Here is a 19197-nt window from a genome sequence, read left to right as displayed (position 1 = left end):
CAAGCATACAATTAAGCATATAGAAGACTTACAGTACACCCAACACATATCATTCGCTATTAAGAGTTAACTACGAATAGTATAAAACCATAACCTACCTCCACCGAAGATTAGTGATCAAGCAAGCAAATTTCCCAAAGCTTTGTGTTTTTCCCCTTCTCGATCGATGCTCTCTCTCTCTTCTTGTTCTTTCTATTTTCTTTATTCAAACCCTCTTTCTTTTACCTTAATTAGCATATAATTAAGAATAAAAGATGGCAATAATAACCCACTAATTTACTCAAGGTTACCTTTTTTAACCCCCAAGTAATTAGACTTATTAACATTAACCCACTAACTTTATAATTAAAGCCGGAATAGTCAAAAACGTCCCTTAAAACCTTAAAGAAATTCGACTCCGCCTGGGATTACGCAGCCTGTGATGGGCCGTCGTGCCTGCGACGGTCCGTCCTGCTGCTCCTTCACAGAGTTCAGAGACTTAATTATCTGAAGAGTCTGTGACGGTCCGTCACGCCTGTGACGGTCCGTTCTGCCATTCCGTTACGGAGTTCAGAGAGTCGATTTCCGTACCCATTTTTCAGAATTTCTAAGTGTTTTGAAACGAGACCCCTCGACGGTCCGTCGTGGGTTTCGTCGCCTCAGCCTGTTTTTCCAGAAATAAAATCTGCTGCTCAAAACAACTAAATAGGTCGTTACATCACTAAATTAATTTGTATTGTATTATTTAAATATTTTTAAAATCAATATTTCAACTTTTTTGGCCAATATTTCAATTTTTCACTTGTTTCAATATTTATGTTTTACATACATAAATTAATATATATAATTTTTCAATACTTCTCTAAAAAAACATTTGTTAATTAATACTCTATGGCCATTTCTTTTTATAGATAATACTTACTTATATCTACATATCAATTAAATTTTTTCCTATTAAGAATAGTTTGAGTCAAACATAAATTTATATCAAATCCACCTTCATTTATTTTTATGCCTAAGTATTCTCTAATACAAATTATTTGTACCCTATAAATAGGAGGTCGTTCTTAGCAAAGAAACACACAACAACAATAAGAATAATAAATTCGTTTCATCCTCATATCCTAGTAAACACATTTCTCCCCCTCTTCCTAATTTAAACCATGGTTAAAAAGAAAGTGAAGTTGGCTTTCATCGAAAATAACACTGAGAGGAGAGTCTCATATAGAAAACGTCAAAAAGAATTCGTAATCAAGGCTCGTGAACTCAACACCCCTTGCGATGTTGAATTGGCTACCTTCATCGATAGCCCTTACCACAAAAAAGCTGAGGTGTTCTCAAAGTTTGAGGATCTTACAACACAAGAAAAGCAACTTACGAAAAGAATCAATGAAATTGAGAATGAAATCGAGAAGGTAAGGAAGGAAAATAAGAAAATGGAGTATACAAACCAGATGTATGGATTGTTGAATGGTGAACAAATTCCCAATCGTATGAACCCAGAAGATCTCAGCGGTCTTACTTATGTGATCAATAAAAGCCTCAAACAGGTAAATGATGCGATCAAAGCAAAAAGTCACGAAGATGGGTTTACATCGACTGCACCTCAAACTATTGTTGGACTCATGGATTCTAGTGTTACCAGCTCTGAGATGTCATGGGATCCTCTTTTGGCCTCTGTTGATGCTCCAGTACTATCAGAGATTCCTCTTTTGGTTCCATCTATTGTAACTAGTGAGACCAATTTCGAGAAGCCAAGCGCTCCTCTTAATTCGGTTCATGTAACACCCAAGTTCTCAACAAGTTCTTAAGGAAACCCTTGTAACCCAAGGGGACTGGAATAGGCACCACATTGGTGTTCCGAACCAGTATAAAAATTATCTGAGTCTTTTACTTACTACATTTACTCTTACCATATATTGTTATACTAATTTGCAGGTAAGTCGATTGTCCCACATAGAAAGTCGAATAAAGAATGTTTATTACCCCTCCCCCTTAAATTTCAAAGAGAAAGCAAAACTAAGGTTCGTATCCGCTCCACTTCGCAGAGAGGGATTTAATTATTTATCACGTTGATGATATCAAGACATAAAACTCTGTATCCTCTCCTTGGCTTTGTGGGTATAATATTATTTCAAAAAAATTAAATTCAAATAGTAGGTGGTGGTGAACATTAATATGAAAATTAAATATAGAAGCAATATTGAGTGAGATCAGTCTATCGAAACTAAAATAGAAACATATTATAGATTTAATTATTCTTAACCTATATTTGATTAATCCGCACGACAAATATTGAAAATGAATTACACGATACTAATAATTCTCAAATATGAAAAATGTTTATTTTGATATAATAAATGAAGGTACGAGGTTTGAATGTTTTAGTGAGGATGAAATTATAGTATAAGTGTGTATATTTGATTTAATTGATTTTAAAAAATCAATTTTAAATTTATATACATGAACTTTTAAAAGTTCTTATATCCTTGCTATGTATTTTTTTCTTAACTTTTTTATATAATGACACAAAGCACAAATATGTTCACTAATTAATTATGATAACTCACAGTACTTGTAATACTTTGAAAGTACAAGACCTTATCTAGAGCCTAATAGGAGTATATAAGGGTTAGAACATTGTTTTAAGGTCATATATAATGTGTATAAGTCAATTAGAAAGTTTAAGAATCAAAATAACAAGAGACGTCTGAAAGTTAGTCTAATTGAACTAGTGAAACGCTCTTAGATTTCGGAAAGGTTTAGGAGTGGTATGTGAGGTCTAAAACATGTAAAATGACTTTAGATAGGTAAATTCATGTATATAGGGTAAAAACATCCAGTTATGACCCTCCAAGGGTCGCCCTAGGGGTCCATGAAGGGACTTGAATTTGGCCAAGCAAGCTGCCTAAGGAAGCTAGTAATTACACATATGAGGAGTGAGTCCGCGCCGCGGACTTGGGAGGATTTTAGGAAAAACTCAAGTCTGAGTTGCGGGAAGATAGCAGACTTCACTGTCTCAAAAATTAATTTAGAAAATCATGCTGGAACAGCTATGCGTTGCGGACTTGTTCCTCGACGAAAAACTGAAATTTGAAATTCAAGTTTGACTTCATCAAAGGGTCAAATTAAGTGAGGGGTCTTTTGGGTATTTCATGGGAGGTTTATATATTGATTTTAAATAAGTTTTCTCACATTTTATTCCTCAAATCAAATCCCCCAAAAAGTCAAAATCCAAAAGTTCTCACCGCTCTACTTTCTCTCTCTATTCAACCTCCATTGAAGGAAGAAGAAAGCTTGAAGAAGAAGATCAACTTCTCTAGGATTTCACTTCAATTTCGTGGATTAATCTTCATTAAGGTATGAGTTCTTTACTTTTGGAATTCCTTTTCCGAAGAGGTCCTTTCAAAGTTGATTTCTAAATTACCCAATTCCATGGGGTTTTCCAATTCTAATGGGTTTTCTTCTAAACTTCAAATTGATGGTTGACTATGATTGATTGTGAATTCTTACAACTAATTAAGTGTAGATTGTTGGTCAATTGATGCAATTTCATATAGATCATGTTCGTTTTCCAATTTCTCCAAATCTTGGGTCTTGCTTATAAATTGATGAGAATTGAAGAATGTATTGGTTGTTAGACTTGTTTTATCTATTCTAATTCATTCATGGACTACCTAGGGTAATGTGTTTTTAGGATTGAATCTATTTCTTAAAGAATTCACGATGAACCTTATTCCCCTAACCCTAACCCTAGATTATGAATTGAAGTTAATTTAGATATTGATGATGCAATTGACCTAGATTTTGTGTTAATTACTATTGTGTGATGGTATTACACCCATAATTGGGTTGAATTGGACGTTTGATGGTTAAACCATGGATGATGGCTTATGAAGGAGATTGGATAAGTCTTTATTATCCTAACCTTCACGTCAATTATGATTACTTGTGTTTAGTGATAAAGTTACATTGAAGTATACCTTATGATGAGATTGATAGGGTTGGTATAATATTGAATTGAAATGTCTTGACTATGGCTTGTGAGTTGTTGGCTAAGATGTAAATGTTATAAGAATGGTCATAACTTACCAATGTGTCTTATTATGATGTGACTATGTAAATGTGTTAACCTCACATGTATGAATTGTAATGAAAGGAAAATACTTATGCAATTGTTATTGAGCTATGATGATGATGATCATATAAAGGATAGACCCTATGACCTAAACTACTCTATGATCATTAATAAAGTCATTAAAGACATTTCAAAAGGGACTGTAGCTTAGCACTGAGTGAACTTGTAGGTGAGGGTGACGCCTTCCCAAGGAGGGAAGGTAGGGTTCACCATGGTTGTCATGGGGTGGATAGTCTCATAGTCCAAAAAGGGTAGGGTTCACCATGGTTGTCATGGGATGGATAGTCTCATAGTCCAAAAAGGGCATAGAGTGATGTTTCCATGACAACCCCCAAGCTCCATAAACAATGTTGCCATCACAGGAATACTAGCTAGTGGATCCACCTAGATGCAATTTCAGTTCGGTACTACTTTCGCCGGTAGACCGCCTTCCATCGGTGTAAGGTTTTATAACACCGAAATTTTATACTTAGCTCTTGTGGTTTATGTCGGTTAAGGCAAGTGTTCTCGAAAGTAAAATAAATTAATGGAGTATACACTAACAAGGGTGACTTGAGAGGTTTGACTTATCTTAGAGACTCTATTTATGTCTTGCACTAGTTTGCCTTAAAGGGATCCTTAGGAGGTTCTTCTTGTGTTCTTATAATGTATATGCTATGAATATAGTGACGTTATATGTTGATGATCTTATATGTTGTTAGCTTCATTTATGAACATGCTATTGGTCTATATTGCTAAATGTGATGATGACTACTGTTGATGCTATGTTATATTGGGTTGGACGTTCCTTATGATCCTTTGTTTGGTTTGCTTGATTGAGTAAGCTCATTGGGCTTTACTTGGTCATTGGACTTGTAGGCTTAATGATGGGTTATGGGTAAGGATATTGCTTATGTTATGATGTTATGAACTTTTATACATGCTTGTTAATGTTATGAATTGATGTTGGAGTTGTCTTGATTATGTACTCAATTATGTGGATATACATGTTGACTTAACTATACTTGTTAATGTTGGTCTTGTGTTGTACATGGTTTGGACTTATAGATTATGTAAGTATTGGATTATATGAGTTCTTGATTGTGCATAAAGTTTTTCAAAGTACTTTGGCACGGATTTGAACAAATGTCCTCTTTAGCATGATTTTACTTATTTATGTGCATATACTCATACTTAGTACAAGTGTGTACTAACCCATGTTTATATTTACTGCAAATTGTAGGATCCGGCCGTTGAGCTTAGTTGATGTCCATTGATGACTACTTGGACATTTTCCAAATGTTCGGTGGGTCCTCACTTTCCTATGACAATGTCATTATCAAGCTATTGATGTTGTTCTAGTTATAAGACGTCTAGTTCTTTTCTTTTATTTGGAGACGATTGTTATATAAGCCTATACGAGGCTCTTTGTTGTAATGAAGTATGAGTTAAGCCCAAATTGTTGTATTCGTTTTAGATGGTTCTAAAATGAGACATATTATAGACTTCTTATGAGACTATGTTCCTATACTATGTATGTGAAATAAAAGTAGAAGCCTATGTAGTGTTTTCTATTCCGAGGAGTCTAAGTAAACTCCCTAAATATATATTGTGTGTATGAGAGAGGTCTATGTAAACCTCAAGGTAGAAGTAATTAAAAAGTTCTAAATATCTTTTGCCTTTTTAACCTATGAATGTAATGATGTAAGCTTGGAGGCTAGTTTTAGTCCTCGATGAGGACAACGACGCCGGTTACGTCTAGGGGGTGCTCCCCGGATATGACAGTACTGTATCGGCGATTGTGATTGAGGGTTATGGTTGTTATAGGTAAGTGGGACCATGGGGGTCGGGATGGGTGGCACGTAGTTGATAAAGGTAAGCAACAATGACGGTAGTTGATAATAGTGCGCAACAATGATAGTAGTTGATAATAGTAGATGATAATATAATAACACTGATATAGTGAGCAAAACCGATATTGCTTAGTTGATTTATAATAGAATTATTACAATAGTGTGGAATTAAGTAGTATAATTCTCTATATTGCATAGAAGTGTAATCTAAATCGTTGCTCGTGTTAAGTGGATATGTTAATAAAAACTTGTATGGTAGATGTATTTCTTTTTTTTCTTTCTTGAGCAAGAAAATTTCCAAGTAAAAATCATGTGTTTCTTTACTTTCAAAGTCAAGGACCTAATTCCTTCAACTCGTGATCAACTCATACACCAACAATCTCAAATCCCTTTGAATTCTATAAAAAAAAATACTTCAGATTTAAGAAATCATAATTCGTAGAGCAGAGCCAATCAGCTGTATCTTTGTTCTAGCAATCATAATAGAATTGCTACATTACACTGTTTAAACAAAAAAAATGCACTCTTCAGCTTCACATCTGCTGATTACAGTGGTGATTCAAGTATTACAATGGAACAAAACAAATTCTTGTTCTTGCCATCTCCCCTTCCATGTACGTAAAAGAACTTCTATGGATATGTAGAAGTTCGCACAAGACTGTTTTCAGTCAATGATTTGCAAAAATTAACATCAACTGTGGATTCTATCTTCTTGTTCTTCTTCTTCTTGAAATGCTTCGTAGCCGCTTTCAGTACCTTAACCCATCCCTGCACACAATAACATACTCTGCTTTACTCATAATCTTTTTTTTTTTTTTTTATAAAAAAACAGAGAGTCGAGACTCGAGATTCGTTTTACCTTTCGTGGGGTTGGAGTAGTCGAGGTGAGTTTAGAAGAAGATGGTAAACGAGTAAACTCAAACTCCTTCTTCTTTCTCTTCTTTAAACTATGATATTCTCTCATATTCTCTGTAACAGCATTAGACAACTTCCTCTTGATTTTTGCTGTAACTTTGTTAAAATTGGTACATCCTAACGAGACATCGTCATACGAAAGCTTTCGAGATAAACCAGAGCTGAGCCTCCGGTTAGACGCGGACGACAATGGTCTTGGTACTAGAGGAGACCAAATTGAACTTTGGGTATAATCGAAATCGAAAGCGGAGTTATCTGGAAACTTACAGAGAAGATCATTGGACATGGAACACTGCAAGTGTTCAATGACCATCACCATTGGATATCCATAATTTTTCATATTGGTTTGTCTGAAAGAAATTTCTCAGATGAAATGGAAAAACAGAGGAACAATTTAAAAAAGCAGAGAAAGTAGCCGTTACAACATTTAGGGGACAAGGATTCCTCATAACTCCACGTGGCAAGACTATGTTCATATTCAGAATATCAGAATATTTTACTTGAAATTTTGAAAGTATATATTATAATTAATAATAGAAAGTAAAATCTGGTAAGGTTAAATAAATCAGGAAATTTAGAGCACACTTGGGCATGAAAAGTTTTTTTCTTTTGAAATTTTGATTATCCCTTTTATCTCGGTTTATGTAGTTTTTTTGGCAAAGAAGTAATTTTGGTCTTTAAGTTATTATTTTATTTCGATTTTGATCCATGTGTTATAAAATTTATCATATTTGACCTTTAATTAATTAATATGTTTGATTTTTTTGCCCTTAAACCAATGGATTATAAAGTTTTGATTAAAAATATTAAATTTTTTATCAAAGTAAGTCATTATTACGATCAATTTATTAAGATAGTATGTTTTTTAAAATTTTACAAAACTAATATAAACGTAGTTTTCAGTAACATTTTATTTATATTTACTTTGTCATATTTTTGTCTTTTCGTTATTAAATTTTTTAAAATAAAATATTAATGAGAACTATGTTTATACTGATTTTATATAAATTCAAAAAATATATTATTTTAATAAATTAATTTTAATAATAATTTACTTTAGTAAAAAATTCAAAAAATCGAGTATTTAACACACTCTATACAAACAAAGAGTTAGAGCCAAAAGAATACATTAACATAGTGTGATTCGCTTAATAAACATGTGTGTTGATTAAATTTTTCAATCTTTGAGGATAAAGTATGAAGCAAATAATGAATGCACGAAGAAGATAACTTTTAAAGGTTACCAATCTCATAAAGTATGTATAATTTTTTAAAAACTTAAATAAGAAGATAACTTTTAAAAGTTACCAATCTCATAAAGTATGTATAATTTTTTAAAAACTTAAATCGGTTTCAATATTATTAATTTTTTTTTTTTTTACCTAAATTTCACTAGGCGACATGTTTGTTGCGTTTATATAAAAAGTTAAAGTATTTTAATTATATCGACATTATAAGGCTGGTTTCTAGTATGAATCAACTTTTTAAATTTTATTTCCAATATTATAGTCCTTTTCTGTAGAAACTAGGTAGAGATTAGCCCTGAGCCCAACGTAATGGAGATTTAGTTAGAATTGTTTTGTTGAGAACAAGTTATCTAAAATAACGTAGTCAGTGTTAAAATTCTAGGAATCAAAAATACTTTGAACGAATCGACCTAGAGAAATGAAAGAAGATCCACCTTCCATCAATGCGTTCCTGCAAATCTCTCCCATCTCCTTGACTCTCTTCCTCTGGGGATTTTCGCTGTCCATTGTGCTTCTTATAACTTTCTCCATCTCCTCTGCTTTCACAATTTTGCGATGATCATTGTCGTGCATCCTGTCATTAAATGTCAGCTCCACTGCCACCTCAAGATCTCTCACCAATTGAAACGCGTTAATGTGTTGTTCTGCGTAAAGGGGCCATGCCACAATTGGTACTCCATGCCATACACTCTTTAAAATCGAATTCCATCCACAATGAGATACGAATGCTCCAGTGGCTTTGTGAGCCAAGATATCAACTTGGGGTGCCCATTCACATATTGTTTTTGTCCTCTCCAAGAACCCTTCCGGCAATATCTCCTCTAATTTTGTAGTTTCAGCATCGACAGGCAGACGTATTGACCACAAGAACCTAACCCCACTTCTTTCAAGTCCAATTGTCATCTCGATAAGCTGTGGTGGCTCAAAAATACCCGCGCTTCCAAAGCACAGAAATAGAACAGAGGAAGGTGGCTGCTGGTCTAGCCATTTCTTGATTTCTTCATCTCTTGACTTAAAATTCCCATTACCATTTTGTGCCTCAAGGTCAAGAAGAAATCCTACTGTGTAAACTGGAGGTAATTCAGGATCAGATGCTAAGCTATTGACAGCGTGACTTTCGAATTCCTCAACTGTGTTGATGATGATTCCTTTGGTTTCTTTGTACCTGGCACCATGGTTGCGGAATGAGTCGTAACCTTCCTTGACAAATGCAAACGTAGGCAAGACTTTTGGTGGTACATATGCTACGATATTTAAATCACCATCAGATGGGTTAAATTGTCTGCCGAATTGTTGATGCCAAACAGACAAGTAAAACAGGAAACCAAGAACACCGGCACCAGAAGTATAGAACAAATAGGAAGGAATGTCAAGTTCATTTGCTACATCAATCATTGAAGTGCAAAACATATCAATGACTAGTCCAATGATTTTCGGGTTCGAATCAGTACCAGACCATGACTTGTTGCTGATAATTGCATCCTTAACAATGGGTCGATAACTTGCTATCAAAAGAGAGATGTAGTTCTCAAAAGACTTGGCTAGTTCTTGTGAAGATGGCGGTTCGATTTGAGCAAGTGTGATATATCTAATTCGACTTCCCTCAGGAGTAGAGACAGAGCTTCGCTTAATGTAGGCATCTATGCTAGCATCCCATGGTGAGAGAATTGTTACATATACCCTTTCATCTCTACTAACCAAATTCTCTGCAAACTTGCAAATCGAAACAAGGTGACCGATGAATGGGGTAGGCACAAATACCAGCTCTATTTTGCTCATATTTCATCAAGAATATTTTGCTAAGAGCTTTCTACCTGCTCTATATATTCTACAAGGAAAGAAAATCTCTGAGTTGTACATTTATAAAATGGAGAGAAAATCTACTAGTTGTACATTTATAAAAGGAAAAAAATTATTGATATTTATTAAAAAGGAAAAAAATCTATTAGTTGTACATTTATAAAAATAAAAGAAAATTATCAGTTGTACATTTATAGAAAAAAAGAAAACTATGACATTCATTAAAAAGAAAGAAAATCTACTAGTTGTACATTTATAGAGTTTTTGGCTAAAATTATCTCTCAACTATGACTCAAATATAATGTACATCCTTATATTATCTAAGTGAACAAAAAACTTTCTTATACTATCCAAAAAAATAACAACAATCATCCTTCAGCCTATTGTTAAGAAACTGATTGAATCAATAAGAAATTATTATTTTTTAATTTGATCACGTCTTGGCCACGACGAAAACATCATAGTTACCTAAAAAGAATAAGGATATGGATAGGAAATGAATTTTATATTTAAATTTCATGTGTTGTTAGTTTATAGAATATTTTTCTTTGTATCATCAAGTAAATTGACTTGCACCAAGACATAAGTTTTGAAATATTCATACCATACGTTTCAAAGGTTAGAAAAATTATGTAAAAAATCATTTCAAATATATTATATCCAACTATTTAGATACTTTCTTTAGTAAAATATTGAGGGGTATATATTCAGGGGCAGACCTAGAGTACCCACTCGGTAAAAAATTAGTTGTATATTTAAGGTATTTAATAATTTTTTTATGTTTATATACTGATTTTGATACTCTTGAATATAAAATTAGAGGTTGACTTAGTGGTTTAGTGGTTCAAACCACTACTCTTTTTTTTCTGAACCCCGTTAATGAAAATCTTGGATCCGCCACTATATATACTATATATATAATGTTCACATTTTAACAATGTACAGAAATGCTAAAATTACGTATGCGTTTAGTTATTAAAATAAGAAAATAATTACTTCATTTGAAAAATTTAAACTTGGAATAGTATTTAATTTTTCCAAAGAATATTTAGAATTTGAATACATGTTGTCTGAATATAATTTAGATCCTCCATTTTGAAAAATTAAAAAAAAATCACCTAACTTGATTAGCTTAACCATGTATACATATATTCATTCGACTTAACGATTTTTTTGGTGGGGCATGAGTTTCTTTTAAAAAAAATAGACAAAAGGATGAATTTTGCGACTTTTTTGATAGTTCAGGGATGTCTTTTGTTCACTTATATAACACAAGGATGAACTTTAGATTTTTCTCATACATTAGGAATGATTTTAGCCAAAAACACTACATTTATAAAAAGAAAAGAAAATTATCAGTTGTACATTTATAAAAAAGAAAGAAAATCTATTGAGTTTTTCATTTATAAAAAGGAAAGAAAATCTATCAGTTGTACATTTATTAAAAAAAGAAAATTTATTTGTTGTACATCTATATAAGAAATAATTTATTCGCATCGGATATTTATATTAAATTAATGTAATTTTTATCATCACGCAATTTAATGAAATAAAATGAACTTTAAATTTAAACATATGACATGCATGTATTAGCTTGATATAAACATCCAGTGCGAGTAAATTTTACTCATCTATGTATAATAGGAGAAAGAAAAAAAGGTCACTACACCACAAAATTTCACAATTTAAGAATATAAATAATTAAATATTATATAACTAAGTATATATTATAAATTTAAAATTAGCAATAAAAATAGACACATGTCATCAACATATACAATGTCGGCATTTAGAAAACAAGTTTAACATTTTTTTAAGTCCAATTTATAAATTAGTTAAAATAAATTACTAATTTATTTTTAAATGATATTAATGCATTTTTACAATTGATAAAATAATTTTCAAATAATTCTATAAAAAAAGGGATATTGACACCAGATTTTGGCTTAACATTTTCAAAATTCGTAATTTTATTTATTTAATAGTTCAAAATGATTTTTTAAATAATTTTTAATAAGTTTATCGATAACTGTCCTTATCTATCAAAATTTAGAATTTTTTATTAGTTAATTTTAAAATTAATTTTTTCTTTTTACATGTCATTAGTTACGTTCATTATTTTTTTTTTAATCATCTTATTTGTTACATCGGTTAATAATACATTTTGATATTTTGCACAGTTTAAAAATTCACGCAAATACGAATACAATTTTTATAGACGAATATTTTATTAACCAACAATTTTTAGGTCACAATCACAAGCCGATAACCTAGGTCCATTTTTAACAATTTTCTGTATATATAATAATTGATCGCTAGGTTAAGAGGGTGGTGGATAATATCTTTTTGACATTGGGAGAAACAATTTCAAATTAAAAAACCCTAATTTTTTCCTCTCCTATTTTCTTTTCCTCAGCCGCCACCACCACAAACCCCGACCAAGCTACTCCACTTTCTATGACCAAACCCATCTCCACCAGATCACATTCCTCCATTTTCTTCGACAACAACTACCCAACAGCTCAAACCACCAGACCGAACCCAGCAGCTAAAACCACCACCACAAACCACCATTGCTCCAGCTCCCAAACTCCATTTTCGGCCATCTTCAACCTGAAACTAAAATAGTTTCTTCATCAGTTGAAATTGGCCAAAAATGGAGTTTATGATGTGGAACAATGGTGGTTTGTGTTGGTGGTTTGAGCTACTGCGTTGGATCTGGTGGTTTGAGCTACTGGATAGTTGTTGGTCGAAGAAAATGGAGGAACGTGGCCTGCTGGAGATGAGGATGGAAGCGCTTTGGACGGAAAAGAAAGAAATGGGGGTTGTGTCGTCTAGTTTGGATGGTTGCTGGAGAAAAAGGGGGTGATCTTGTGTTCTTTGTAACTGGTTGTGAAAGGAAAAGGGTCTTCGGGTGGTGGCTCCGGGAGGGAATGGGAGAGGGAAAAATTAGGGTTTTTCTATTTGGACATTGTTTCTCCCAATGTCAAAAAGATATATATATATATATATATATATATATATATGTATATATATAATTGTTAAAAATAGGCCCAAGTTATGGACTTGTGATAGTGGCCCAAAAATTGTTGGTCAATAAAATATTTGTGTATGAAAATTATATTTTTATTTGAATGAATTTTTAAACTGTGCAAAATATCAAAATAAATTATTAACTGATGTAACAAAGAAGATGATTATAAAAAAAACATAATGAACGTAACTAATGACATGTAAAAATGTAATTTTAAAATTAACTAATAAAAAATTTTAAATTTTGATAAATAAGGATAGTTATCGAGAAATTTATTTAAAATTATTTTAAAAAATTATTTTGAACTATTAAATAAATAAATTCATGAATTTTGAAAATGTTAGGCCAAAATTGGATGTCAACAAGGGTAATGTGATGTGTGTATTTTTTTTTGTGGAAATATATTTTTAAGGGAAAATACACAAGCACCCCCTTAGACTATTACTGAAATTTCAGAAACACACATTAACTAAATTAAGGTCCTATTGTCCTCCCGAACTAACCTTTTTTTTTTGTAATTTTATGCACCTTTTGGGCTCACGTGACATCCTAATATCTCTCACGCGCCACAATTGTGTGGAGTCACAGAGTGTGCCACGTAAGACAAAAAGTATACAATTATTTTTAAAAAATAAATTTAATCTTAGTTTAATTAAGGTGTGTCTCTGAAATTTCGATTATAGTCTAAGGGGATATTTATGCATTTTCTCTATTTTTAACTATCTTTCCTCAACCTCATTATTTATAGCATAAAAACTGAATGTCTAAAAATTATTCTAACAAAATAAATTTTAAAATTGTAAAATTGAGAAATAAATGTGCAGATTATAGCCTTGTCTTATTTCTTTCAATTATATATCCATTTTAGTGCAAAGGACGCGAATTTTTTAAATACTATTAATTATTTAAATTTTAAAAAACAAGAATACTATCCTATTATTTATTGGGAAAAGGCTCAAATATGTCATTGAACTTTTAGAAAAGGCTCACTTATGTCATCCGTTAAAAGTTTAGCTCATCTATGCCATTGCCGTTTAAGAAAAGACTCATTTATGTCGTTATTTTTAACACTGATTTTGCAAACTATTTTTGACACGTGATCAATTATAATTTGACCATGTCATTAATTTTTAATGAAAAAAATTAATTTTTTTTTAAAAAAATTAAATTAAAATAATCCACCCAAGTAAAGACTCACCCAAATTTTGAAATATCTAAGACATGTACATACCAAAAAGAAAATTCAACCGAGTTCGTTGGATGTCGTGGCGCCCACACGACTGAATATGGATCCGCCCCCTCATGTGTGTATTCACACATACAGGTCTGCCTCATCTGTCCCACACTTAAATATACATTTGTTTACAACTATTAGTGTGGATAACCACACATGTAGCGGTCAAAATGTCTGCTTCACTTGTGTGGTTCCATATTTCAACATATATATTTGTCTGTTTTTTTTTCTATTTTAATTTATTTATCTTATTTTTTATTTTTATATAATTGACAATTTAATTTTTTTTAAATAGAAACATATAAAAAATCAATTGCTTATAAAAAATTTGATTGAGCATAAAATTAATCTCTTTGTATCACATAAAATGGGACAAAAAAAGTAACATCTATTATTTAATTTGAAAACTACGTAAAAGATATTATAAATCTCAAATTAACAAATATTGACTCTTTAAATTTTATCTGTGCTACATATATTTAGACAAGAGAAGTAACATATATTATTTTAAAATTATGTAAAAAGTATTGTAACTTATAATAATTAACAAATTTAAAAATTTTAAATTATATTAAAATTTAATTGACTCTCTAAATTTATCTATGTTAAATAAAGTGAGACAAAGAAATAATAGATATTGGATCGGTGCTAGTACGAACACTTGTGTCTAGTATAACTTTCACATATAGCCACTCAAAAATAATATTATTATTCTCCATAGCTATACTTTTATTTTCTTTGTCTGAAAATAGGTTTGATTTGCTTCACCTATGAGAATTTCTACCAATTTTTCTTTTATTCATCAAAGCTCATCCGTCTGAGAATGATTTCAGTCCAAACACTTGAGAGTTACAATTTGTAGCTACATGTTATAGGGAGGAGAGAGGCGAACGAGAGGGCAGAGAGTGGGAGAGAGATGAATCGTATGTGTATATCGGTTATATATTTATGTATTGTACATATGTATTTATATATATGGCCAGCGAAATTGGAGAGAGGCGAGCGAGATTGAGAGAGGGAGGAGAGAGGCGAGCGAGAAAGGATGAAGAGTGAGAGAGATAAATTGTATATGTATATCAGTTAGATAATTGTATATTGTACATATGCATTTGCATATATGGAAAGCGAGATTGAGAGAGGGAGGAGATAGACGAACGAGATTGGGAGAGGGAGAAGAGAGGAGAGCAAGAGAGGATAATAAATTGTATAATTCACATTTGATTTTTATAATTCGTGACTATGTTTGTATAATTTTTGTGTTTTTGTATGATTGAGTAATATAAAGTTTGAAATTATACAAATATAATAAAAACTAGAAATTACAAATTGATACATACATAAGCATATGAACTTTAAACAATTATACAAATTCTATTGTACAAAATCTGAAAATTACACATTTGTATAAATTTTGAAAAAATTATACACAAAAAAATTAAATATATATGATGACAAAACGAAAAAATCAAAGTAAATCATTGTTATATACAAATATAAATCATCGTATACGAATACAAATCAAAAGAAGAATTACTAGTTGCAAATTATATAAATATGACAAATTATATTAATATGATTAATTGTACAATTCAAAATCAGCTCATATAATTAATAATTAATATAAATAGTGAGTGATAATATAACAAACTATAAATATTATAAGTAGTTAAATAATATAAACTTTTTTTTTGTTTATAAGACACGCAGTCCCTTCGCAACCCCTTCTTTGCTTTTGATGTTAGTTAACTTAATTAATAGAATATGTGGGCCCTGCTTCTAGTCACTTGGATTTAATTTTTGTAAAATTTGATTGAATTTAGAAATTTTATCAGTATCACGCAATTGAGATAAATGAAGTAACATGACTTATTTTTGAAATTTCAAAATTAAAGTTTATAACCGTTTTTAACTACCCCAAATATTTAAGATTTTACAAAAAACATTTAATAAATATAAATAATATTACATAAAATGTATTATAAATCATAACAATTAAAAAAAATCTGAAATATATCTGAATTTCGATTGATATTGCTATAACAATACCAAATTTTGGAAAGTACATTTTACTCCAGTACTAATATAATATTATATTTTCAAAGGTATCTATGTGTCAACGTGGACATCATAATATTGCATTATTATAAATAGTAGTGTATCCATATGGGTACGAATATACCCTTTTAAAGTACACTAATGTTTATATATATACCCATACCCCATTCAATAGGGTAACAATATGATAAGTTTGGTCAAGTTTCATTCAAGAATATTATTTTTTATATAATAAAATTTTATTTTATTTACGTTTGTATATAATTATCTTACATATTTTTTTTCTCTCTATAAAATTTAACCAATCTTGGCTTGAAATCATCTATGAATAGTTAACATTATTTGAAAAATGAAAACATTACGTATTGACATTTTTTAACCTTCACCTAATATTGTGTTTGGTAAATCACGTTGAATGAATAGTAGACGACAAATTGCATTCCCTATCTTGTACAGACACCCATATCCTCATTCAATTAGGCAACAATCTAGTAAAAGATAGAAACGTCTTTTTCGTAATTTCCACTATATATCCATCAGATAGCTTACTGTTCACCAGATTCAAAAATATTCTAGTATTTTATTTCTATATTTTTATATTTACTAACAAATCAGATATAGATAAATTAAAATAGCTACCTAATATCTTGTGTTTCTCAATGTGTGGTCCAATTAACATCAGATCAGTCCATCATAAAAGGCAAAAGCATCCCAAATCCATTGTTATTGCATCAAACATTTTTCATCTTCTGATTAATTAGTTAAATAGTTCAAAGATGAGTCAATTTGAGCTGGTATTTGTGCCTACCCCATCCATCGGTCACCTTGTTCCGTTTTGCAAGTTTGCTGAGAAGTTGGTTGATAGAGATGAAAGGCTATGTGTAACGATTCTCATTATAAGGCCACCACCACCATGGGGTTCTACCCTAGATGCCTTCATCGAACGAATCTCCTCTGCTCCTGAGGGCAATCGAATTAGATATATCATACTTGCTCAAATCGAACTGCCATCTTTAGAAGAACTAGCAAAGTCTATTGAGAACTACATCTCTCTTTTGATAGCAAGTTATCGACCCATTGTTAAGGATGCAATTATCAGCAACAAGGCATGGCCTGCTACTGATTCGAACCCGAAAATTGTTGGATTAGTCATTGATATGTTTTGCACTTCAATGATTGATGTAGCAAATGAACTTGACATTCCTCCTTATCTTTTCTTCACTTCTGGTGCTGCTTTTCTTGGTTTCCTGTTTTACTTGTCCGTTTGGCATGACCAATTTGGGAGAGAATTTAATCGATTTGATGGCGATTTAAATATAGCAGCCTACGCTCATCCAGTACCCTCAAAGTTCTTGCCTTCTTTTGCATTTGTCAAGTATGGTTACGACTCATTCCGCAACCATGGTGTCAGGTTCAAAGAAACCAAAGGAATTATCATCAACACAGTGGAGGAATTCGAAAGTTACGCTGTCAATAGCTTAGCATCTGATCCTGAATTACCTCCAGTATACACAGCAGGATTTCTTCTCAACTTTGAGGCACAAAATAGTAACGGGAATTCAAAGTCTGAAGATGAAGAAATCATGAAATGGCTAGACCAGCAGCCACCTTCCTCTGTTCTTTTTCTGTGCTTTGGAAGCGCGGGTATTTTTGAGGAACCACAGCTTATCCAGATGGCAATTGGACTTGAACAAAGTGGGGTTAGGTTCTTGTGGTCAATACATCTGCCTGTGGATGCTGAAACTACCAAGTTAGAGGAAATATTGCCGGAAGGGTTCTTGGAGAGGACAAAAAACAGAGGAATAGTATGTGGATGGGCACCCCAAGTCGATATCTTGGCTCACAAAGCCACCGGAGCATTTGTATCTCATTGTGGATGGAACTCGACCATAGAGAGTGTATGGCATGGAGTACCAATTGTGGCATGGCCCCTTTATGCAGAACAACACATTAACGCATTTCAATTGGTGAATGATCTGGAGGTGGCAGTCGAGCTGACAATGAATTACAGGATGCGCGATAGTGATCATAGCGAAATTGTGAAGGCAGAGGAGATGGACAAAGCAATAAGACGCATAATGGACAGAGAAAACCCCCTGAGGAAGAGAGTGAAGGAGATGGGAGAGATTTGCAGGAATGCATTGACGGAAGGTGGGTCTTCGTTCATTTCTCTAGGACGATTCATTGAAACTATTCTTGATTCCTAGAATTTTTACATTCACTAGTAAAGTCTTGTTTCACATCAGTATGCTACTATGCATCAAATAAACGGTATTATTAAGGTATGGGATTACCTAGTTCATGATGCTTATGAGATGCATTCCGATTTTGAATTAGGTGATCATGTTGAAGAAGCTCCTGTTGATATATCTTGATTTTTATAAGCTGCTAGCCCTTCTTTATATGAAAGGAGTCTGCACTTGTGCTTGAGTATTGTTTTTAGATTATTATCAAATTGGATTGGATTACTCCACTTTATGATTGACCTTATACATGACTTAGTTGATCTAAATATAGACTTACCTAATGATTTTTTATAAGGCAGAGAAGTTGGTGTATAAGTTAAGACTATCGTCAATGAGAATTGATAGTTATGAAAATGATTGCGTGTTATATTACGAGGATTCCTTATGTTGACCCGTCACATTATCACGCTAGATAGACTCCACATGGCATAAAGTTGTCTAAGTAGAGGGTTTACGTAGGAAAAATGCTAATTTATAGTGGAAGGTTCTAGAGATATGTGGATAATCTCCTTTGAAGACCTTAGAATTTCATTGTTATATATGGAAGGTCCTTGAATATTCATAGTGTATTCATGTCACGACCCAAACCAGGTTGCGACTGGCACCCACACTTACCCTCCTATGTGAGCGAACCAACCAATCTAACCTTAACATTTCAATATAATATAAACATAAAGTAATGCGGAAGACTTAAACTCATTAATAAAAACCAATTCA

General features: G+C 32.1%; 4 protein-coding genes across 4 annotated transcripts; 2 read left to right on the top strand and 2 right to left on the bottom strand.

The window, feature by feature from the left end:
* Positions 1-1142: 1142 nt before the first annotated feature.
* Positions 1143-1790, top strand: LOC101251490 (agamous-like MADS-box protein AGL80). Its single transcript, XM_004243854.1, has one exon. The coding sequence runs from the start codon at positions 1143-1145 to the stop codon at positions 1788-1790; it is 648 nt and encodes a 215-aa protein (XP_004243902.1).
* Positions 1791-6579: 4789 nt separating this feature from the next.
* LOC101259763 (uncharacterized) lies at positions 6580-7183 on the bottom strand. Its single transcript, XM_004243607.5, has 2 exons — positions 6809-7183; positions 6580-6717 (listed from the first exon to the last, which is right to left on the bottom strand). The coding sequence occupies exons 1-2, from the start codon at positions 7181-7183 to the stop codon at positions 6580-6582; spliced, it is 513 nt and encodes a 170-aa protein (XP_004243655.2).
* A 1227-nt stretch (positions 7184-8410) lies between these two features.
* Positions 8411-10046, bottom strand: LOC101251794 (UDP-glycosyltransferase 71K1-like). The gene has a single exon (XM_004243855.5). It carries the CDS (start codon positions 9888-9890, stop codon positions 8490-8492), a length of 1401 nt encoding a protein of 466 aa, XP_004243903.1. The 5' UTR covers positions 9891-10046; the 3' UTR covers positions 8411-8489.
* A 6964-nt stretch (positions 10047-17010) lies between these two features.
* LOC101260064 (UDP-glycosyltransferase 71K1) lies at positions 17011-18707 on the top strand. The gene has a single exon (XM_004243608.5). The coding sequence runs from the start codon at positions 17011-17013 to the stop codon at positions 18439-18441; it is 1431 nt and encodes a 476-aa protein (XP_004243656.1). The 3' UTR covers positions 18442-18707.
* The last annotated feature ends 490 nt before the right edge of the window (positions 18708-19197 follow it).

This window comes from Solanum lycopersicum, chromosome 7 (genome assembly GCF_036512215.1).
Source record: "Solanum lycopersicum chromosome 7, SLM_r2.1".
Classification (NCBI taxonomy): domain Eukaryota; kingdom Viridiplantae; phylum Streptophyta; class Magnoliopsida; order Solanales; family Solanaceae; genus Solanum; species Solanum lycopersicum.
This window is presented reverse-complemented; position numbering and strand designations above follow the sequence as displayed.

Coding starts and splice junctions, on each gene's coding strand:
- LOC101259763 (XM_004243607.5), bottom strand. CDS start 7,183: ATGGTGATGGTCATTGAACACTTGCAGTGTTCCATGTCCAATGATCTT. Junction 6,718..6,808: donor CTACTCCAACCCCACGAAAG/GTAAAACGAATC, acceptor TATTGTGTGCAG/GGATGGGTTAAGGTACTGAA.
- LOC101260064 (XM_004243608.5), top strand. CDS start 17,011: ATGAGTCAATTTGAGCTGGTATTTGTGCCTACCCCATCCATCGGTCAC.
- LOC101251490 (XM_004243854.1), top strand. CDS start 1,143: ATGGTTAAAAAGAAAGTGAAGTTGGCTTTCATCGAAAATAACACTGAG.
- LOC101251794 (XM_004243855.5), bottom strand. CDS start 9,890: ATGAGCAAAATAGAGCTGGTATTTGTGCCTACCCCATTCATCGGTCAC.